General features: G+C 40.3%; 1 protein-coding gene across 1 annotated transcript in view; it reads left to right on the top strand.

The window, feature by feature from the left end:
• LMBR1 (limb development membrane protein 1) overlaps positions 1-24,871 on the top strand; it is a 143,048-nt gene that overhangs the window by 10,639 nt on the left and 107,538 nt on the right. The window contains exons 2-4 of the mRNA XM_075827398.1: positions 5,840-5,912; positions 8,211-8,250; positions 14,594-14,733. Coding sequence (XP_075683513.1) covers positions 5,840-5,912; positions 8,211-8,250; positions 14,594-14,733 — 253 coding nt within the window. The remainder of the gene's footprint in view (positions 1-5,839; positions 5,913-8,210; positions 8,251-14,593; positions 14,734-24,871) is intronic.

The following is a 24,871-nucleotide window of genomic DNA, read 5'->3' as shown; positions in this document are numbered from 1 at the left end:
AAGGGGTGAGGATAAATCACCAGTGGTGTATTCACTGTGTGCACCAGTGTGCGCTGATTCTTTGCTTTCCCGGATATCACTGCACTATTTGGCAGATTTGCAATTTAGGAGTTTAAAGAGGCTCTGTCACCAGATTATAAGTGCCTACATAATCTGATCGGCGCTGTAATGTAGATAACAGCAGTGGTTTTTATTTTGAAAAACTATCAATTTTGACCAAGTTATAAACCATTTTATATTTATGCTAATTCGTTTCTTAATGGACAACTGGGTCTGTTTTTACTTTTTACCAACTGGGTGTTGTGGAGAGAAGTGTATGACGCTGACCAATCAGTGACCAATCAGCGTCATACACTTCTCATTGTTCCAGCCCATTGTTACAGTTTGATTGTGCAGTGAGAGAAGCTGGGCTGGAACAATAAGAAGTGTATGACGCTGATTGGTCACTGATTGGTCAGCGTCATACACTTCTCTCCACAACGCCCAGTTGGTAAAAAGTAAAAACACGCCCAGTTGTCTATTAAGAAACTAATTAGCATAAATCTCAAATAGTTTATAACTTGGTAAAAAATGATCGTTTTTTAAAATAAAAACCACTGCTGTTATCTACATTCCAGCGCCAATCACATTATGTAGGAGATAGGGCACTTATAATCTGGTGACAGAGCCTCTTTAAAGAGGCTCTGTCACCAGATTTTGCAACCCCTATCTGCTATTGCAGCAGATCGGCGCTGCAATGTAGATTACAGTAACGTTTTTATTTTTAAAAAACGAGCATTTTTGGCCAAGTTATGACCATTTTTGTATTTATGCAAATGAGGCTTGCAAAAGTACAACTGGGTGTGTTTAAAAGTAAAAGTCCAAGTGGGCGTGTATTATGTGCGTACATCGGGGCGTTTTTACTACTTTTACTAGCTGGGCGTTCTGACGAGAAGTATCATCCACTTCTCTTCAGAACGCCCAGCTTCTGGCAGTGCAGACACAGCCGTGTTCTCGAGAGATCACGCTGTGTCGTCACTCACAGGTCCTGCATCGTGTCGGACGAGCGAGGACACATCGGCACCAGAGGCTACAGTTGATTCTGCAGCAGCATCAGCGTTTGCAGGTAAGTAGCTACATCGACTTACCTGCAAACGCCGATGCTGCTGCAGTGGCCTGTGATATGGTGATCGGAATTCACTGTCGAGGGTGCTGAAAGAGTTACTGCCGATCAGTTAACTCTTTCAGCACCCTGGACAGTGACTGACGTCGGCTAGAATCATCTCTATGATGGCGGCTGCTCGAAAATCACGCAGCCGCGCATCATACACGGATGACACACGGAGCTGGCAAGTGATTTTTGTGTCCGCAAAAACGCCACATTCATGTGAATCCAGCCTTAGACATATTTTTTTTTGGGGAGTTGAATCGCTGCTTTTCCGCCGCAAAAAAACCCACAACATCTGCTATTTGTTGCGGGTTTTACATCCCAATTGAATTCAATGGTGAAAACCCACAAAAAATATAAATACAATTGACATGCTGCGGATTACAAATGGCACCGCACGTCAATGCCTGAGCAGATTTTCTGCTTGTCGTTTAGGCAGCGTGTGGATGAGATGTATTATCCTGTGGATTTTTCGAAACTAAATCCATTACGGAAAATCTTCAGTATCTACGCTAAGTGTGAACTTACCCTTATAGTATTCCTTTTTGTACCCCCAAAGTAATAATCCCCTCTATGCCCCCCAAAGGGGTCACTGTCTGTTCCCAGTTGGTTGGCAGGCAATCCTTGTAGGCCAGCACAGCAAACACTTTGTACTTCTACACCAGCTTAAAGGGGTTTTATCATCTTGGACAATTATGGCATATCCACCTCTGGGACCTGCACCTATCTCCAGAACGGTGCCCCCTAAACCCCGTTCTAGCTTACACGGCTCTCCTGGCCACATCCGAGCTCACTGAGCTACGCTGTTACAGTAACTCCCATAGAAGTGAATGGGAGTTACAGAAACAGCGGAGCACAGCAAGCTATGCTGTTTCCGTAGCTACCGAGTTCTGGAAGTAGTGTGGATCGCTGTGCCAAGTTGTTTCAGTATTTCCCATTCACTTCTATAGGCGTTACGGAAACAGCGTAGTTCAGCGAGCACTTGGCTGTTTCCATAACTCCCGACCACCTAACCAGGATGTGGCCGGGAAGCAGCAGAGCCGAGTAAGCTAGAACGGGGTGTAGGGGGCCCCGTTCTACATATAGGTGCGGGTCCCAGAGGTGAGACCTGCATCTATAGGACTTTTATGGCATATTCTGTGGATATGCCATAATTGTCCAAAATGGGAAACTCCTTTAACCCCTTAACGCTCCATGACCTACTATTAGGTCATGCTAACTGTAGCGTTCGCGCTCAGTGACCTAATAGTAGGTCATGGAGTAAACACGGCGCCGTTCGCGCGGGGCGCGTTCATGAGCTGTGATAGCTGCTGATTCCGACAGCAGGCTATCACAGCTCAATGTGCAGGGACGGATCGCGGTGGTCCCCGCAGATTAACCCCTCAGAAGCCGCGTTCAATAGCGATCGCGGCTTCTTAGGGGTTAATCCGCCATCGCCGGCCTGCTACAAGATAGCGGCCGGCGATGGTGACTATGGCAACCGAACACCAAACAATGGCGTCCGGCTATGCCATAGACTGAAGCCTAGTGGGTCCAGGACCCACTATGTTTGCTGTCAGTGAGTAGCTGACAGTTCTAATACACTGCACTACGCATGTAGTGCAGTGTATTAGAATAGCGATCAGGGCCTCCTGCCCTCAAGTCCCCTAGTGGGACAAAGTAATAAAGTTAAAAAAAAGTTAAAAAAAGATGTGTAAAAATAAGAAAATAAAAGTTTTAAAAGTATTAAAAGTAAAAATCCCCCCTTTTCCCTTATCAGTCCTTTATTATTAATAAAAATATATAAACAAACAAATAAACTATACATAATTGGTATCGCCGCGTCCGTAACGGCCTGAACTACAAAATTATTTTGTTATTTATCCCGCACGGTGAACGCCGTAAAAGAAAATAATAATAAACCGTACCACAATAACAATTGTTTGGTCCCTTCACCTCCCAAAAAATTGAATAAAAACAGATCAAAAAGTCACATGTACCGAAAAATGGTCCTGATCGAAACTGCAGTTCGTTACGCAAAAAATAAGTCCTCGCACGGCTTTATTGATTGAAAAATAAAAACGTTCTGGCTCTTAGAATAAGGTAACACAAAAAGTGAATGATTGTTTACAAAACTTATTTTATTGTGCAAACGCCATAAGACATTAAAAAAAACTATAAACATCTGGTATCGCCGTAATCGTATCGCCCCGCAGAATAAAGTGAATATGTAATTTATAGCGCACGGTGAAGGCTGTAAAAAAAATAGAATAAAAAAACAATAGTAGAATTGCTGTTTTTTAGTCACCACACCACCTAAAAATAGAATAAAAACTGCAGTTTATCACCACAAATGGGGTATTGCCGCACTAAGGACAAATTGGGCAACAAAATGGGGTATGTTGTTGATTGTGAAAATAAGAAATTTTGATCAAAAATGACATCTTATTGGAAAAAATATCATTTTTTTCATTTCACAGCCCAATTCAAATAGGTGCTGTGAAAAAACTGTGCGGTCAAAATGATAACAAAAACCATAAATGAATTCCTTGAGGGGTGTAGTTTCCAAAATGGGGTCACTTCTGGTGGGTTTCCATTGTTTTTATACCGCAACACCTCTTCAAACCTGGCATGCTGCCTAAAATATATTCTAATAAAAAAGAGGCCTCAAAATGCACTAGGTGCTTCTTTGCTTCTGGGGTTTGTGTTTTAGTCCACGAGCGCACTAGAGCCACATGTGGGACATTTCTAAAAACTGAAGAATCTGGACAATACATATTTAGTAGTATTTCTCTGGTAAAACCTTCTTTGTTACAGAAAAAAATTGAATCAAATTGAAATTCAGCAGAAAAAATGAAATTTGCAAATTTCACCTCCACTTTGCTTTAATTCCTGTGAAATGCCTGAAGGGTTAAAAAACTTTATAACTGCGGTTTTGAGTACTTTGAGGGGTCTAGTTTTTAAAATGGGGTGTTTTATCAGGGTTTCTAATACATAGGCCCCTAAAAGCCACTTCAGAACTGAACTGGTACCTTCAAAAAAAGGCTTTTGAAATTTTCTTAAGAATATGAGAAATTGCTGTTTATGTTCTAAGCCTTGTAACGTCCAAGAAAAATTAAATAATGTTCAAAAAATGATGCCAATCTAAAGTAGACATATGGGAAATGTGAACTAGTAACTATTTTGGGTGGTATAACCGTCTGTTTTTCAAGCAGATGCATTTAAATTCTGAAAAATGCTATTTTTTGTAAAATTTTCTCTAAATTTTGAAATTTTTCAAAAAATAAAGACTGAATATATCGACCAAATTTTACCACGATCATGAAGCCCAAAGTGTCACGAGAAAACAATCTCAGAATCGCTTGGATAGGTTTAAGCATTCCGACGTTATTACCGCATAAAGTGAAATATGTCAGATTTGAAAAATGGGCTCTGAGCCTTAAGGCCCAAACTAGGCTGCGTCCTTAAGGGGTTAACAGGCACTATTTTACGATTTGTCTGTTTGTATCTTTCATGGGCAGTGAACCCTGAAGTGATAACTACAATACTGTGAGCGTGCACTAAGCTATGCACAGCAGAACACATTATATATAGAGATCACATCTCTGCACACTCCAGAAGAAAGCAATCAGTTTTCACTTTCCCTGGCAAGTGTAGAGAAGATGAGACGGGACGGCAGGGTGCTTGTGGAAGACGGAGCAGTCCTAGTCTTATCTGATGCTAATTAGCAGCTCAGCTCCCCGATTACAGTGTCCTGGGAGTCTTCGCAGGACGGAACGGGGAGAATAAGGACCTGTTCACATCAGCGTTGGCTTTCCGTTCCGGGGTTCCCTCTCAGGTTTCCGTCGGGTGAACCCCTCAACGGAAAGTCAAACTGAAACCACAGCTTCCGTTTCCGTCACCATTGATATCAATGGTGACGGAAACATTGCTAATGGTTTCCGTTCGTCACCATTCCGGCAGATTTCTGTTTTAATGACGGAATCAATAGCGCAGTCAACTGCGGACGTATTCTAAGTTTTGTCTGATTTCGGAATTCTAGTTTGTCTAAGAAAAATAGATGACAACATCAAAAACTACTGTAATGGCCTAATTTCTTGTCACTTCGAAAATACAAAATGAATACAATTTTAACTAAGAAATGCTGAATTTGTGATAAGATAGCAACTCAAAGGCACAAATACATATAAATATTATAAGGCATACCGTGTAAGTCTGCACCAGATAACCCATGACCTACTAATAAAAATATTAGTGACTACATCAAACACTTGGGTGTAGTGCAGTAATTTGGGTCTCCTAACATTCTCTGCCTCTATTGTGGTGCCCTCTAGTGGTATATTGAATGATTGCAGTTGTAGCATTAGGATGTCTGACCTCTATCTGTCTCATAGCTTGTTTGTGTGTGTGTTTTTGTTTTTTTTCTTGATCGCATAAATTTAAGACCAGCCAGAATTCTAAGCGCTTATTTAGTTAAAAAGCTAAAATTAATTAGTTTCATGGAGCCAATCTCTCATTAAAACAGTAATAATCACATGTTTTTATTTATTATTTTTTACTATTTTAAATACTATTTTTTTAAATTTGATAATTTGGTGCATGTTTGGTCCCATTTATCTTGAATAAAAGGAATTTTATTGCAGTGTCTAAAATAGATTTTGCAGCTTTAATTCGTGGCCAATAACAGCATTTGTTTTTCTTTTATCCTTTTAGATTTGCTTTCTTTTGTTCGCAATTTTATATATTGTGTCTTATTTCATCATCAAAAGATACAAAAGAAAAGCAGGTAAGTCTCTGCCAATGTTTTCGCCTTCATAATTTGAAGAAAAAAAATAATAAATAATAAACAAAAAATAAATAATAATATAAATAAATATATATATATATATATATATATATATATACATACTGATCATCCATCACATTGAAACCACTCAAATACAACCGGTGAAGTGAATAACATTGGTTATCTCGTTTTAATGGCTCCTGTCAAGGGGTGAGATAAATTAGGCAACAAGTGAACAGTCCATGAGGATCTAATAGACTTTGCTAAGGACCAAATTGTGATGGCTAGAAAACTGAATCAGCTCATCACCAAAAATGCAGGTCTTCTGGGGTGTGGATTTGAGGGATGCAACCACTGACCACCTCTTGGTGACCTTTTGAAGAGGAAACAACTTGATAGTTGTCACGCCTGGAGCTGTGGTGTCTTCTCTCTTCCGACGCCAAGGTTGAAGGACCTGTGGGTGACGTCATCACTCCCAGCTTCTTTCACTGCAGACACAGCGAGACGTCACCCACAGGTCCTTCAACCTTGGCGTCGGAAGAGAGAAGACACCACATCTCCAGGCGTACAGTTGAATTTGCAGCAGCATCACCATGTGCAGGTAAGCATAGCAAACTCCCTAGAGACGAGCATATTAACCTTTTGGACTCCTTTCAGCCGATGTATCTTCTTTGTCCGACGACAAGGTTGAAGGACCTGTGGGTGACGTCACGCTGTATGTCTGCAGTGAAAGAAGCTGGGTGGGAACGATGAGAAGTGTATGATGCTGATTTGTCAGCGTCATACACTTCTATTCACAACGCCCAGTTAGTAAAACAAGTAAACACGCCCAGTTGTTAAAAACACAATACACGCCCAGTTGGAAATACAAAAAACAACACACCCAGTTGTCCATTTCAAAGCTCATTTGCATAAATATAAAATTGCTCATAACTTGGCCAAAAATGATAGTTTAAAAAAAAAAAAAAAAAAAAAGCGTTACTGTTATCTACATTACAGCGCCGATCACATTATACAGGAGATAGGGATTTGATAATCTGGTGACAGAGCCTCTTTAAAGAGGCTCTGTCACCAGATTATAAGTGCCCTATCTCCTACATAATCTGATCGGCGCTGGAATGTAGATAACAGCAGTGGTTTTTATTTTGAAAAACAATCATTTTTGAGCAAGTTATGAGCCATTTTAGATTTATGAAAATTAGTTTCTTAATAGACAACTGGGCGTGTTTTTACTTTTTACCAACTGGGTGTTGTACAGAGGAGTGTATGATGCTGACCAATCAGTGACTAATCAGTGTCCTACACTTCTCATTGTTCCAGCCCATTGTTACAGCATGATTGTGCAGTGAAAGAAGCTGGGCTGATTGGTCAGCGTCAGACACTCCTCTGTACAACACCCAGTTGGTAAAAAGTAAAAACACGCCCAGTTGTCTATTAAGAAACAAATTAACATAAATCGAAAATGGCTCATAACTTGCTCAAAAATGATAGTTTTTCAAAATAAAAACCACTGCTGTTATCTACATTACAGCGCGATCAGATTATGTAGGAGATAGGGCACTTATAATCTGGTGACAGAGCCTCTTTAAGGCCATTTTCTACTTGACAATAAGTTGATCACGAGGTGTTTGCCTGCTTGAACCCCCAGTGATCAGCTAAATCTGCGAAAAAACCTAGCAATAAGTGTTCAATTTCCATGCAGCCCCTCCACAGGAGAAATGAAGCATTACAAAGTGCCCATTCGTATTAAGAGATTATCTGTGTAATGCAGGACAGGACAGATCCTCCAGAGCGAGAGAAGCTCTATGTAACTGCTTTTCACACTTTCCAAGTGATGAGGATCCCCCTTTATTATGTCAGGATTCCCTAATAGGGTATATGGTAATGGGATTTCTAAACTGGACAGCCCCTTTAAAATATTCCTATGAGGAATAGGTTTTAACTAAAATAGACCATGCCCATCCCAGCCATTCAACTGCTTAGATTGATTATGGCATCTAAACCGTTAAACAGGAGTTCCCCCTGTCACACCACCGGCCCACAAAAAACAAGCCCACACACAGCTCTGTTGATGGAAAAATGGAAGTAATGGGTCTCCAGAATATGCCGACACGAAACAATAAATATATATATATATTTTATTTTTTTACAAAAGAAGCAAGAGATGTTGCCAACATGAACATCAATAAAAGTGAAATTCTCTTTAAAAAAATAAAAATATGACCCGTTATAAAGTCTTGCATTTTTATGGACACTTGCAATGTACTAGGGGGGCTAAAATCTTATTTTGCCTTACAGATGAACAAGAGGATGAAGATATCACTGTCAATCGAGTTTCGTATGTACACTTTTTCTTCTGTTTAGTTGATGTTCTCTTAGAGCGTCTTTCGGGAACGGGACAGGAGTATTGCATTAGCATTTAAATTTTTTTGACCGTATAATTAAACAAATTCGATTTATTCATGCCCACAAATTATGTAATTTTAGAAAATTAGGGTGAAAAAATTTCTGTAACTGAAAATGTATTGCAATTATTTTCGGGGAAATTTTTCACCTGGGTCAGAGGAAAGCTACAAATATCTGTCAGACGGCTCTATGGCAAAACTGCCAGCAACCTTGTGACCATCGCAATAAATTCAATATAACCTCCTGCAATATACCTGCAACTTATGACTGTGATGCAGCCCTAGTTTAACCCTTTCAAGCAAATCGCCGTGACTGTACATCCTAGCTGCAAGTGCTTTTACCGAATTCGGGCGTACAGTCACGTCCTGGCTTTAAACTGTCACAGTGACAGTTGCTGGGCAGGACTCAATGACACGTGACCAATTTGAATGGTCTCGTGTCGTCAAGCGCTGTGATTGGCCTGTCAGTACTGACTGGCGAATCACAGCATAGGAGGCCGGGTTCACAGGCATCAGTCTGACCAGTTCTGTGTGTGAGAGCTTGTCAGTCGGTCGTGTTAGTGAAGAGATCAAATGTAGTGGAGGAATAACTGATAAAACCCTCAGTTCTGACCAGTGATTACCACCTTTGGTGCCCACTGGTCATCTGATTTATCTGTTCATCCACCCAAAGTGTCCTTCTGTGACCTGTGCACAGCGATCACCCGTCGCAGTACCCAATTGCTGTCACCCTCCCTGTTAAGTGGCAATGCCGCCTGTCCTCTAGATTTTCCCCTGGTAGGTGGGTTATCCTCACTCATGACATACAGTAGGTTCGCTGGTCGGCGGTTCTTTCTCTATGCTTACTTTGGAGTAGCAGGGTTTTTTTTTTTTTTTGTTTTTTTTTTTAAAACTAAATAAATAAATGCCAAAAAACCGAGCATAGTTATTTTTGGTTTTAGTTCGTATTTGTAAAATCCCCCAATATGGCCAGAAGGGTTTTCACAGCTGAGGAAGCATATTAAATGCTCTGCTCTGATACGGACATGCTCTCATCTTCGTCTGTATCCAGCGACTCGGAGTCTGCACCTCCCCGTCAGCGCAGAAGAGCCGTAGGTCCTGCTCTGCCCGAGCTTACATTGGTAGCTGCGGACAACTATACCCCCAGGTACCTGAATTTACAGCCCCATCAGTTGGTACTACAGAGTTCAGCCTCATAGATTATTTTAAAGTTTTCTTTTCTGACACGCTTTTAAATTTAATGGTCCAGCAGACCAACATATTTGCCGATCAATTAATCTCCCAGAACCCTGACTTTTTTTACGGGAGAGGCCAAAATTGGACCACCACAAACGCAGTGGAATTAGGGAAGTTTTGGGGCTTATTTTTAAGCTTTGGCCTCATCAGAAAGCCTAGTATTAGGGACTATTGGTCCCCTGATATTTTATATTATACCCCCCTGTACCACACAATTATCAACTGGACACGATCTGAAGCTATCCTGAAGTTCCTGCGCTACAACAACAGTCACTGCCCACCCCCACAGGACCCAAGTTTTGATAGGCTCTATTAAATTAGACCAGTAATTGCCCACTATTGGCAAAGTTTTTCCCAAGTTTATACCCCCCAACAAAACATTGCGGTGGATGAGTCATTAGTGAGCTTCAAGGGTAGACTGCGCTTTCGGCAGTATCTACCAAATAAGAGCCCGGTACAGCAATAAAATTTTATAAATTATGTGAAAGCGCCACCGGTTACACCCACTGTTTAAAAATTTGAGGGAAAAGACTCCCATGTAGATCCCCCAAAATGCCCCCCCCCCCTTCCTAGGAATTAGTGGAAAGACATTATGCGATCTTGTTCATCCTTTGCTCAGCAGAGGATATCATCAATATCTGGGCAACTCTTATAACCGTGTCCCAGTACTAAACGTTCTCTCGTAAAGATCCACTTTGGTGTGCGGAACAGTCCGTAAAAATCAGAAGGGCCCCCTGAAACATTGCTGGGTCAGACACTAAAATTAGGAGAGAGCAGAGCTGTCTGCAGCGACGATCTGCTGCTTCTGAAATATAAGGATAAAAGGGACCTCCTCATACTGACCAGCATTCATGATCTCCGCTGCAGCCTTGTCCTGTATGCGGATCCACTAATCAAGTCCCCAAACCATTTTGCGTACAGGAGTACAATAAATACATGGGTGGCGTTGACTTGTCTCACCAGGTGTCAAGGTGTGGTATGAAAAGATTTTTTCCATCTTACACAGATGGCTTTATACGACACCTTTGTCCTCTGCATATATGATGGCAGTGGGGATATGTTCCTGAAATTTCAGGAAAAAGTCATGAAGTCCCTGATATTTGGTGACCAGGAAGGGGAGGGCAGCTCATCTGGTCCTTCCGTCAGCAGGATAATTCCCGGCCAACATTTCCCCACAGAAATCCCCCCCACTGAAAAAAACCAGAAGCCCCAAAAAAATGCCGGGGGTGCGCTAAGCGAGGCATTCGTAAGGACACCACATACCAATGTGAGACGTGTCCCACAATGCCCGGCCTGTGCTTGAAACAATGTTTCAAAATATATCACACCTCCTGGGATTTTTAATCTATTTATTCTTTATCCACCTTTTCTGTCTCCCATATTGGCCATGACAAATTATAATTTTTTTTACTGACCAGCCCCATTTCTCATTTAAAATTTGTAAAAAAATAAATAAAATAAAACTAAAAATTCTCACTATACCAAGAACCCAAGGGAGTGTCCATCTCACCCATATTGTAAAACTGGGTGAGAAGAATAAATCCAGATGGGATTGGTTGTCTCAGAAAATCTTTCTTTTCTGAGGCCTTTGATTTATTTTTTGGGACATGCCATTCCCTCTCCCTCCATTGCAGGTTTTCCAGGTAGTCCTCCGTGCACAAATGTAAAATTCTTACTATCCCCCTAGATTAATACCTAGATGGGTGTCACTTCATAAATTTAAAATTCTCGATATACCCCTAGATCAATACCTTGACGGGTGTTACTTTATAATCTAAAATTTCTCACTATACCGCTAGATGAATTCTAGGGGTTTAGTTTCCAAAATGGGGTAACTTTCCTAGAGTTTCTAGAGCCTCTGTTTTCATGACACAGGGCAGTAAATACCAACATAGTAGGCCTCAAATGTTGCATGGTGCTCTTTACTTTCTGAGCCCTGCCATATACTCAAACAGCAGTTTATGACCACATATGCGGTATTTCTGTACGCTAGAGAAATTGTGGGGTGATATTTCTCCGATCACGCTTAACTATAAAATTTAACATTTGGGCCTGAAGCAACAAACTTTTGGAAAAATGAAATTTTTCATGGCCCAATTCTAATAAATTCCAGGAAACACCTGTGGGGTCAAAAATGGACACAACACCCCTAGATGAATTCTTTGAGGGGGTGTAGTCTCAAAAAAATCAAAAACAAATATGGTCACTTTTTTTGGGGGAGGGGTTTCCATTGTACTGGTACTTTAGGGGTTCTGAAAATGCATCATGGCAACTGAAAACTATTTTAGCAAAATCTGTCCTCCCTAAGCCAAATAGCACTCCTTCTCTTCTGAGCCGTGCCGTGTGCCCAAACAGCAGTTTACGGCCACATATGGGGAATTGCTGTATTTGGGAGAAATTTGCATAACAAAATGTGGGTGTTGTTTCTCTTAACCCCGTGTGAAAAGGATACATTTGTGGCTAAAGCAACATTTTAATTGAAAAATTTAATTTTTCTTTTTTACGACCAACTGTATGAAACACGTGGGGTCAAAATGCTCATTAAACCACTTGAAAAATTCCTTGAGGGGTGAAACTTCCAAAATGTGGTCATTTGTTGGGGTTTTCCATTTGGTACCTTAGGGACCCTTCAAATGCGTCTTGGCACATGAGAACGATTCAAGCAAGATGGTGCTTCCTTCTGTGCTGAGCCCTGCCGTGTGCCCAAACAGCAGTTTATAACCACATGTGGGGTATTGCCATACTCTGGAAAAGTTGCTTTACAAATGTTGCGCAGCTTTTTTTCTCCTTTATTTGTTGAGAAAATGGAGAAATGTTGAGCTAAAGCTACATCTTATTGCAAATTTTTTTTAATTTTTTTTTTAATTTTCAATGCCCAATTCTAATAAAATCTATGAAACACCTATGGGGTTAAAATGTTCACTACACCTCTAGATAAATTCCTTGTGGGGTGTAGTTTCCAAAATGGGGGTCACTTTTGGGGTATTTCCTTTTTGTTTTGGCACCAAAAGACCACTTCAAACCTGACAAGGTGCCTAAAATATATTTGAATTAAAAAAAAAAAGAAGGCTCCAAAATCCACTAGGTGCTCTTTTGCTTCTGAGGCCTGTGTTTCAGTCCATTAGCACTCTAGGGCCCCATGTGGGATATTTTAAAAAAAAAACCCCCACTGCAGAATTCTGGCAATAAATATTGATTTGCGTTTCTCTGGTAGAACTTTGTGTTACAGAAAAAAATGAATCAAAATGGAATTTCTGCAAAAAAAAATGTAATTTATACATTTCCCCTCCGCATTGCTTTAATTCCTGTGAAACACCTAAGGGGTTAAGAAAGTTTCTAAATGCTGTTTTGAATACAGTTTTAAAAATGAGGTGATTTATGTGGGTTTATAATATATAGGCCCCTCAAAATCACTTAAGAACTGCACTGGCCCCTAAAAAAAGTAGGCTTTTGAAATTTTATTGAAAATGTGAGAAATGGTTTCTAAACTTATAAGCCTTATAAGTGCTGTCTGTAGCCCTACATCAGAAATACTGTAAACCTGAAGGATCCTATTAAAATGAATGGGGTCTGTTCGGATTCTTCAGTATCCATTCAAAAACTGATCCCACGTAGCCGGCGTGATTCCGTTATAATTGCAAGCCATAATGCTAGTGTGAACGGAGCCTAAGGCTTAGTTCACACACAGTTTTTTGCAGGCAGAAAATTCTGCCTCAATATTCCGTTTGGAATTTTGAGGCAGATTTTGATCTGCCTGCACGCCATCTTTCGCTCGCGCCCATTGAGCTCCATGGGTAAAAACGCTACGAAATATGCTTTCTCTGCCTCCCATTGATGTCAGAGGCATAAACGCCTGAAGGTAGGGAATGTCGCTTTTTTTTTCATGCGAGCGTTTTTTACCGCTCGTGGGGAAAAAAATGCTTCCGCCTCCCATTGAAATCGAGGCATATTCGGATGTTTTTTGGCGCGTTTTCGGTGTCAAAAAAACGTGTCAAAAAACTGTGTGAAGAGGGCCTAAATCTGTTACTTAAATTTTGGCACCGCGTATCTGTTTGTAAAGTTTGGTTCAAATAGAACAAATCGTAGTAGAAGTAAGTCCATTGGGATTTTTTTTTATATATCAACCTCTGTTTTCTATTCGACAACTGTAATTATATTATGGCAGAATCAGACTTTGTTTTATACCTCTAAGGGTCTGTTCACGTTGAAGGATTCCCGACGTATAACTCTGACGGAAGGTAGTGCTGTATCCCGCTATCTAGGCATACAGTGGTATACGTCCTCTGGACTCCCCGGGCAGAGCACTACTTGAAGCGCTGTGCGCGGGGAAACACCTGTTGTCACGGTCTATATATATATATATATTAGGGGCTTTCAACTACAGATGTCACTGTACATATATAGACCGTGACGTTTAGAGCTTTAAAAACCTGAAATCCACGGACAGTGTCGGCAACGCCCTGGCAGGCATGTCCGTCCTGGTGAAGCCCCTGATGTCACTGTAAATATATGGACAGTGACGTTAGGATTTTTAATATGCTGGAATCCCCAGGCCAAAGCGTCGGCAAAGCTTTGGACGGGGATTCCGGCCCTGGTGAAGCTTCCCATGGTATACGTTTAACATAAACCTGTGTTGGATGCCATACAGTAGCATCCATCACAGATCCCATGTTTAAAAAATCAAACTAAAGAACGTATACCGTGCAGTATGCGTTTTTTTTTATCCCTCAGGACGGAATAGCGTGGCATACGACATTATTTCATTATCCAGAAGAAAGGTATACTGACATATACCAGCTTGACGGAGGCCAAAAGGACGCCCTATTGGCCTGCGTCTGGCTAATGGAGTTTTCCCGACGTACACGCTAAAACGTGACGTGAACAGGCCCTAAGTGGGAGTCCAGGAGTCGGACAATCACATCAGACACCCCTCTGGGCTGGAACTGTTCCTTTGTAAGAAGTGATCATGCTGTATCTTTATATTAACATGAACCGACACATTGTAACTGCTGTTAACTATTCATTGTGTTTGCCCCCTAGGTTGTTCCTGAGTACTTTCACCCTGGCAGTTTCCGCTGGCGCTGTGTTGTTACTTCCTTTCTCCATCATCAGCAATGAGATCCTGTTATCATTCCCTAAAAGCTACTATATCCAGTGGCTGAATGGCTCTCTGATCCATGGTCAGTATTACATACTAAATTCTATTTGTTTCAACCTTCCACAGTTGTGATACATGCTTAAAGAGGCTCTGTCACCAGATTTTGCAACCCCTATCTGCTATTGCAGCAGATCGGCGCAGCAATGTAGATTACAGTAACGTTTTTATTTTTAAAAAACGAGCATTTTTGGCCAAGTTATGATCATTTTTGTAGTTATGCAAATGAGGCTTGAAGAAGTCCAAGTGGGTGTGTTTAACAGTAAAAGTCCAAGTGGGCGTGTATTATGTGCGTACATCGGGGCGTTTTTACTACTTTTACTAGCTGGGCGTTCTGACGAGAAGTACCATCCACTTCTCTTCAGAACGCCCAGCTTCTGGCAGTGCAGACACAGCCGTGTTCTCGAGAGATCACGCTGTGTCGTCACTCACAGGTCCTGCATCGTGTCGGACACATCGGCACCAGAGGCTACAGTTGATTCTGCAGCAGCATCGGTGTTTGCAGGTAAGTCGATGTAGCTACTTACCTGCAAACGCTGATGCTGCTGCAGAATCAACTGTAGCCTCTGGTGCCGATGTGTCCTCGCTCGTCCGACACGATGCAGGACCTGTGAGTGACGTCACAGCGTGATCTCTCGAGAACACGGCTGTGTCTGCACTGCCAGAAGCTGGGCGTTCTGAAGAGAAGTGGATGATACTTCTCGTCAGAACGCCCAGCTAGTAAAAGTAGTAAACACGCCCTGATGTACGCACATAATACACGCCCAGTTGGACTTTTACTGTAAACACGCCCACTTGGACTTTTGCAAGCCTCATTTGCATAAATACAAAAATGGTCATAACTTGGCCAAAAATGCTCGTTTTTTTAAAATAAAAACTTTACTGTAATCTACATTGCAGCGCCGATCTGCTGCAATAGCAGATAGGGGTTGCAAAATCTGGTGACAGAGCCTCTTTAACTCACTGCACTGATAAAATACGTAGCTTATTACTATTACATTTATTACTTTTAAGATGGCCATACACTTTAGGTTTTCCTCAGCTGATCCGGTCAGCCCCGTCCAAATTCAATAGAAATCCAATGTGTAATGTCTGACAGGGCCCACAACCTCTTACATTGGGGAAACCAGGGCCAGGATGTTTTTTTTAAAACTTTTTGTCATGAGAGGTGTCTGGCAGCCGATTATCTCTCGTTCCCTATTGAAATAAACATGTACGGCTGATATTAGACTGCGTGAATATGGGGTTGTTTGGAGATATCGCTGCCAAGCAAAGGATTGCCAAATGGGTGAAAAACAATGATCCTTTTAAATTCTTCATACAATGTTTCAGCTCAGTGTGAGCCTTTCTGCTTGCATGTGGAATTAAACAGGATCATTTTTTTCACCTATTTGTCTGTGCTGCCTCACTTACTTTCTTTCCTCTCCTATATTGAAGGGTCATTGGACTGTGACCCAGGAGGCGTGCACCCACCCAATTTGGTTGTCCAGTGCTGCTGATCTGTATCTAGTTACATTTGCCAAACCTCTTTCCAAACTTCCCATCTATTCCTCCTGTCAGAATACACAAACTTTCTTTTGCAGGCTCCATCCACAGACTTCTTACGAGCAGGTAATCGCACAAAAAAACTGTGAAATGCCTTTAACGCTGTTTGTTAATGCAGGAAATGTCATAATCTGACTGTTCCCAGCACAGAACTGCAGTTTTATTTTCTTCCCGACATCCACCGTACATATACACGTCGGAAGCCGGGAGGAAAAGTATGGCGTCGGCACATGGTATGAGCCTGCTCCATAAGATGCGCCTGTTGGATGTATGTTACTGAGCACTGCAACAAACGGGATTACTGTGATCCCGCTAAGTTTAAGCCCTTAGATGTGGCAGTCCATAGCGTCGGCGCCATCTAATCTGGACGGTGGCCCCCTTTCGATAGCTCGTTACCGCCCCACGACCGAATGCTTGGTGCTGAAGGTGATCATGGCAGCCTAATGTAGGCCCCCAGGTCTGCCATCTTTGTGCTCCTATGAAGCCCCGCCACAGGTAAGTCTTTTTTAGGGCCAGACTAATTTTAGTTTATATGCTTTTGTTTTGTCCTCCCCGCCTTGATAAAGTCATAACGGGACAAATTGTACTTTCTAATGGTACTATTTAACCCCTTAGTGAGCAGCCCATTTTAGGCCCTAATGACCAAGCTATTTTATTCGTTTTTCTATAGTCGCATTCAAAGAGCTATAACTTTTTTATTTTTTCGTCTACATAGCTGTATGAGGACTTGTTTTTTGCGGGATTAGTTGTGCTTTTTAATAGCACCATTTTTGGGTACATATAATTTTTATATGGGGGGGATTATAAAAAAAAAAACTGAAATTCCACCATTGTTCTATGCGTTTTTAAATTGACGCATCACTATGCGATGTAAATAACATGTTACCTTTATTCTATGGGTCGGTACGATTACGGCGATACCACATATGTGGAGGTTTTTTTATGTTTTTTTACGACTTTTGCACAATAAAAACACTTTTGAATTAAAATTATTTGTTTTTGCATCGTCGCTTTCCAAGAGCTGTAATTTTTTTATTTTTACATCAATGTAGTGATTTTTTGGGCTTGTTTTCTGCGGGACGAGACGTAGTTTTGAATGGTACTGTTTTGGGGTGCATGGGACTTATTGATTCATTTTTATTATGACTTTTTTGGGGGGCAATGGAAAAAAATTGCAATTTCGCCATGGTTTTTTTTTACCGTGTTCACTTTGCGGTTTAAATTACATATTAACTTTATTAATGGAGTCATTACAGTCGCGGCGATACCACATATGTGTACTTTTTTTTTTTTTTTTTTTTTTTTTTTTTTTTACACTATTACTAAATAAAACCACTTTTTATGGAAAAAAATGGTATTTTTTTTTTTTACTGTACTTTTTTATTAATAATCTTTATTTCACTTTGATGACTTATTTTATTAGTCCCACTAGGGGACTTTACTGTGCGATATTCCGATCGCTGCTATAATGCTCTGGTATTATTGCCTGTCAGTGTAAATCTGACAGGCAATCTGTTAGGACGTGCCTCCGGCGCGTCCTAACAGGCATATGTCCAGGGCAAACATGGGGGCTTTTATCAGGCCCCCGGCTGCCATGACACCCCATCGGAGACCCGCGATTGCATTCGCGGGCCGCCGATGGGTGACAGAGGGAGCGCACTTCCTCTGTAAACAAAGTTAAATGCCGCGGTCGCTATTGACGGCGGCATTTAACGGGTTAAATGGCCGCGATCGAAGTAAACTTCAATCGCGGGCGTTGGAGCAGGAGCTCAGCTGTCATCAGACAGCAGAGCCCTGGCTCCTGCCTGCACGGGAGACCCGTGCAGGACTTAGACTAGGCTGACGTGAAAAGGCGTCAGCCTAGCCTAAGGCCCATTAGTGACCGACGTAAAAAGGCGTATTGGTGGTCACTAAGGGGTTAATATTGTATGATGTACTGGGAAGCTGGAAAAAAATCTAAATTGGGATGGAATTGAAAAAAACAGCAGTTCTGCCTTTCTCTTATGGGTTTCGTTTTTACGTTGTTCACTGTACGGTGAAAATGACACTTTATTCTGAGGGTCAGTACGATCACGGTGATACCAAATTGATATGGTTTTTATGTTTTCGTTCCTTTAACCCCTTAATGACCAGCCTATTTTGGACCTTAATGACCAAGCTATTTTTTACGTTTTTCAATCGTCGCATTCCAAGAGCTATAACCTTCTTATTTTTGCATCGACATAGCTGTATAAGGTCTTGTTTTTTGCGGGACAAGTTGTATTTTTTAATAGCACCATTTTTAAGTACATATTATTTATTGATTAACTTTTATTAACTTTTTTTTGGGGGGAATAGAAAAAAATCTGAAATTTCGCCACTCTTTTTTGCGTCCTAAATCTACGCCGTTTACCGTGTGGTATAAATAACACAATAACTTTATTCAGCGGGTTGTTACGATTGCAACGATACCAAATTTGTATAGTTTTTGTATGTTTTACTACTTTTACACAGTAAAACGCTTTTTTTTCAAAATGATTTGGTTTTGTGTCTCCATATTTGAAGAGCCGTAACGTTTTTATTTTTTCGCCGATGCGGTTGTATGAGGGCTTTTTTTTTGCGGGAAGACTTTTAGTTTTTATTGGTACCATTTTGGAGTAGATGCGACTTTTTGATCACTTTTTATTACATTTTTTTAAAGTCAGTATTCACAGAAAACAATTTTTCCATAGTTTTTTATTATTTTTTTTACGGCGTTCACCGTGCGGGTTAAATAATGTAATAGATTTATAGTCGGGGTCGTTACGGACGCGGCGATACCAAATATGTGTAACTTTTTAACTTTATTTTGGTTTTTTAATAGCAAAGCAGTTTGTAAGGGGAAAAGCTGGGTTTTTCATTTTTTTTCACATTTTTTTTTAAATTAACTTTATTAAACTTTTTTTTCACTTTTTTACTAGTCCCAATAGGGGACTATAATATGCGATTCTGCGATCGCATTTATAATACACTGCAATACTTTTGTATTGCAGTGTATTACTGCCTGGCCGTTTAACACGGACAGGCATCTGCTAGGTCATGCCTGCGGCATGATCTAGCAGGCAGTCGCTCCAGGCAGACCTGGGGGCCTTTATTAGACCCCCGGCTGCCATTAGAGACACAGACACTCGGCGATCGTATCGCCGGGTGTCGGTGGGAGAGAGAGGGAACTCCTTCCCTCTCTCCAAAACCACTCAGATGCGGTGCTCGCTATTGAGCACCGCATCTGAGGGGTTAAACGTGTGAGATCGATACTAATATCGATCTCACACGGCAGAGCAGGGACGCTCCCAGCCCTCAGCTGCCTCTAGCAGCTGAGAGCAGGGAGATCTGACAGTTCCCTGCTCTGTTTACTTATTCCGATGCCGCGACGTAAAAAGTCTATGGCATCGGAATAAGGCCCGTTAGTGACCGACGTAGAAACACGATGGGCCGGTCACTAACGGGTTAAAAAAATGTAAAAATTTTAAAGAAACATTTTTTTTTTTACCATTTTTTTTTTTTTATATCTCTGTAAATAGGGCTGTGGCGTATTTTTGTATGTGGAAAGATGTAGATTTTGGGGAACACATTTTGTTACATTTTTTTGGGGGGTTGAAGTGGCCAAAAAACAGCAGTTCGGCCATTTTGATCTTTTTCTTTCCCCGAAACAGTGTTCACCATATTGGATAAAAATCTTTATAGTTCAAGCATTTTCAGACGCGGGGATACCTATTGTTTGTTTTTTGTTTATTTTTATATTATTTTTTTTTAACCCCTTCAGGACCAAGCTGATTTTCAAATCTGACGTGTCACTTTATGTGGTAATAACTCTGGAATGCTTTTACCTATCCAAGTGATTGACATATTGTAGTTTATGTTAGTGAAAAAATTTGGTCGATGAATTCAATATTTATTTGTAAAAAACACCAAGATTTAGAGAAAATGTGCAAAAATTAGCAGTTTTCGAAATTTAAATGTATCGACTTGTAAAACAGATAGTAATACCACACAAAATACTAGTTTATATTTCCCATATGTCTACTTTGTTTGCATAGTTTTTTGAACATTCTTTTATTTTTCTAGGACGTTACAAGGCTTAAAACTTTAGCAGCAATTTCTCATATTTTCAAGAAAATTTCAAAAGCCAATTTTTTTAGGGACCAGTTCAGTTCTGAAGTGGCTTTGAGGGCTTTATATATTAGAAAGTCCCCATAAATCACCCCATTTTGAAAACTGCACCTCTCAAAGTATTCAAAACAGCATTCTGAAAGTGTTTTAACCCTTTAGGCGTTTCACAGGAATTCAAGCAGAGGTGAAATTTACAAATTTCATTTTTTTTTGCCAATATTCATTTGTAATACATTTTTTTTTTCTGTACCGCAGAAGGTTTTACCCGAGAAACGCAACTCCATACTTATTGCCCAGATTCTGCAGTTTTTAGAAATATTCCACATGTGGCCCTAGTGTGGTAATGGACTGAAACACAAACCTCAGAAGCAAAGGAGCAGCTAGAGGATTTTGGGGCCTCCTTTTTTTAGAATAAATTTTAGGCACCATGTTAGGTTTGAATAGGTCTTGTGGTGCCAAAACAGTAAAGACCCCCAAAAGTGACCCCTCAAGGAATTTATCTATGGGTATAGTTAGCATTTTGAACCCACAGTTTTTTTTGCTAAATTTATGTGAATTAGTATGTTAAGATGAAAATCTACTTTTTTTTCCTGAAAAAACATAGAATTTTTTACAAGGAATAAAGTAGAAAAAACACCCCAACATTTGTAAAGAAATTTCTTCCGATTATTAGCAATACCCCATATGTGGTAATAAACTGCTCTTTGGACCCACAGCAGGGCTCAGAATAGAAGGAGCACCATTTGGATTTTGGATTTCTGATTTTTCTGGAATAGTTTTCAGTGCCGTGTCGCGTTTGCAATCCACTGGAGGGATGAAAACAGTGGAAACCCCCCAAAAGTGACCCCATTTTGGAAACTACACCCCTCAAGGAATTTTTCTAGGGGTAAAGTTAGCATTTTGACCCCACAGTTGTTTTCTGAATTCATTGGAATTAGTCTGTAAAGGTAAAAATTTACTTTTTTGCTGAAAACACGTAGACCTTTTTAATTTTTACAAGGAATAAAGGAGAAAAAGCACCCCAACATTTGTAAAACAATTTCTCCCGATTACATAAATACGCCATATGTGGTAATAAACTGTTGTTTGGACCCACAGCGGGGCTTAGAATTGAAGGAGCGCTATTTGGGTTTTGGAGCTCAAATTTAGCTGAAATGGTTTTCGGGTGTCATGTCGCATTTGTAGAGCCCCCGAGTGACCAAAACAGTGGTAGCCCCCCAAAAGTGACCCCATTTGGGAAACGACACCACTTAAAGAATCTATCTAGGGGTGTAGTGAGCATTTAGACCCCACATGTCTATTGCAGAATTTAGTAGAATTAGGCCGTGAAAATTAATATCAACATTATTTCCACTAAAATGTTGCATTTTTTAAAATTTCACAAAGGATAAAGGAGAAAAAGCACCCCAACATTTGTAAAGCAATTTCTTGCCTTCTAAGTGAGCGCTGTTTTTAAAAACTCTTTCCCGAAGTAAATTGCCGGTGGAGAGATGGGAAATGGTTAATAGGAGTAGGTAAAAAATACAATGGACTGTATTGCAGTATATCGTGCAAGCGATCCAACAATTGCTGGTTCAAGTCCCCTAGGGGGACTAATAAAAAAAAAAAAAGCCAAACGCTTTGGTCATCTTGTCTTCCACGAAAAAAAATGAATAAAAAGTGATCAAAAAGTCTTATGTACGCCTACAGCTCGACCTGCAAATATCAAGTCCTCACACTGGATGGAAAAATAAAAACGTTATAGCTCTCCGATTTTTTTTGTCTATTATTTATTTTTAAAAAATAGAATATAATTAGTTTCTTGTGGTAAAACATAAAAAAATTTATAAAGTTGGTATCGCTGTAATCGTGTTGACCTGCAGAATAAAGTTAACATGTTGTTTTTACCGCTTGTTGATCGCCGGAAAAAAAGAAACCCAAAAACACAATGGAGAAATCATATGGTACAAAAAATGGGGCTGTGATAAACAACAATGCATCCTGCAAAAAACAACAACCCTCATACGGCTATATTGATGAAAAAATAAAAGAATCATGGCTTTTGGAACATGGGATGGAAAAACGAAAATGAAAAATGCCTGCGGCGGCAGCAAGGGTGTGGGGTATCTACAAAACCAGAAGGAGAAGACTGAAGATATAAGTGAAAAAAATAAAAATAAGATTATATTCGCAAATTTTGTTGCTATTTTGTAACTAAAAGGGAAAAAGCGCCTAAAAAAGACCAGAGAGTGGTCATCCAACTAAAACCAGGTGAACAAATATAGAAATCATGACACTATGTAAAAAAATGTAACCGTCAAACCGCAAAATACCCAAGAGCGGTCAGGCTGAGCGTGTCCGAATATATCCCATACAAGTATAGTAAAAACGCAAGAAAGCGATATTCAGTAAAACGGAGAAGAAACTATGAAAACTGAAGGGGGATGTGCAAATATCTGCACACCGAGGGTTATCTGGGTAATATTGCCCCGGAGATATGTGAATAAGCCATAACAAAAATATACAGTACATAATAGTTTACTGTGTAAAAGAACCAAAGAAAAGGGGGTGGAATAAATGGCCTATAAGTGGGTGTAGACCGAGTCTATCCCAGCCCTCCATGGGGTGAGGATCAGGTAAATATCAGAAGACGCTCCAGAGTCCACAACGAACTCCTCCATTGGCTGGAGATGAACAATCTCTAAGGCTACATTCACACGAGCGTGACAGATTTATGTGCATAAAAAACGTGTGTAAATCTGTCCATGTGCATTGCGTTATACATCAGTGGGCTTTTGCGCGTGGCATGTGTTTTTCACGCACTCGCAAGCGTTTTTTTTAAAGGTTTTTTAATTGTGATTGATGTGTGAAACACTGACCGCGCACGGATGTGCGTCCGTGTGCTGTCCGTGGTTTTCACGCACCCATTGACTTAAATGGGCAGCTAGGTGCATGAAAACGCACCAATATAGGATATGCAGTGATTTTTACGCAACGGACACTCGCTGCATGAAAACTCACGCATGTGTGAACAGCCCAATTCAAATCAATGGGGCCGCGTGCTGTGCGTTGTTTCAATGCACAGCACACAGGCGAGAATCACGCTCGTCTGAATGAGCCCTTTAAAGGTAGTTTGTTTTTTTTTTTTTTTTCTCGTCTAGTACTGTCCAATTATCCCGAATATCTAAATCCTGCACTTATCAAGTCCCACTGATGCCCGATTAGAGGAATTTTACAGTAATTAGCCGGATCTTATATCTTCTGACTGCCATTTTTCACTTCATAACTCACTTTCATTATACATGTACAGAAGTATTGGAGATCTATCTGTGCTACATGAAATGTAGTCATTCTGGTGATTTCTGTGTTTATTAGGTTCAAGTCACATATGTGGCTTTTGGTGGGGAAAAGTAGAGAAAACTATATGACTCGTGCTTCTCTCTTTTGTATCCAAGAGTTGTCTAAAAAAAAACAACAAAACGCTAAAAAAAAATCTGTGAATCCAGCCTATCTCTCTATTCTCCAGAGTCTACCATTCGTTCTCTATGTTAAAATAAATTGCTTTTGCATATAATCTTATGTTTTGGATTTAGAATGTTGTTGTTCTAACGGTAGCCACAAGATGGCGATAAAACAGCATGAACGATTTCACCTATGCCTCATCCATAACCTTGTAAAAGAAAGTTGTCCCTTAGGAAGAGTTATCAACAAACTTATACATTGTCCATCACAACCTAGTCAACACCCGCCTAAAAGGTAGTACATCGTAGTCGGAGGGGGAAAGGTGTAAAATCTTTATAAAATGATATGAATAAAAAAAAAATCATAGATCAATGAAGGGCAAATTAATGTAAAGATCATAAGCCATTCTTTTAAATCTAGATGCCTAAGTTTATTTGATACCTGCTATAAAAGTAGTTAAATTCCATCTCCAACTTTGTATTTTGGCATCTAGGGCTCACAGCGGCTGCTGTTCTGCATTGAAGCACTAGGACACCTCATTAGGTTCCCAGCAGGCTCCTTATTTCTCCTTTTACTTTAGTGTTTTTCTATGAACGCCCCTAAAAAACATTGTGGCAGATCAGTTCGCTTCCCATAGCATTGATGCCAATATGTGTAAGTGAGAAGGGACTGATCTTATTTATGCATGCATAGGAATAACTAAGCATAAATCCTGCTCTGGCTTCTATGTCAGTGTGATTTATCAGTCCAAAGACGCTCACATGACACACACACACTTCAGCGCACTGCTCACTTCAAATGAATCATCCTAGAAATCTGTTGTCACTGATCTCTGACATTACATTTTGATGGCATCCAGTGTCAGACCTGAAATATGAAATATTTTCATTACGACTTTCATGTTTTTTTTTTCATTTGGTCCAAATTTCTATTCTGATTTGATTTCATAATTTATATTTCTAGGGGTTGGTGCTCTGATACAGAACAAATCCCATACTTCCTTCACACAGCCATAGAGATAAATAATACATCTGTGTGTTTCTGTAGCT

Source organism: Rhinoderma darwinii, chromosome 5, assembly GCF_050947455.1.
Source record: "Rhinoderma darwinii isolate aRhiDar2 chromosome 5, aRhiDar2.hap1, whole genome shotgun sequence".
NCBI lineage: Eukaryota > Metazoa > Chordata > Amphibia > Anura > Rhinodermatidae > Rhinoderma > Rhinoderma darwinii.
Note: the sequence above shows the minus strand (reverse complement) of the source record. Positions and strands in the feature narration are given on the sequence as shown.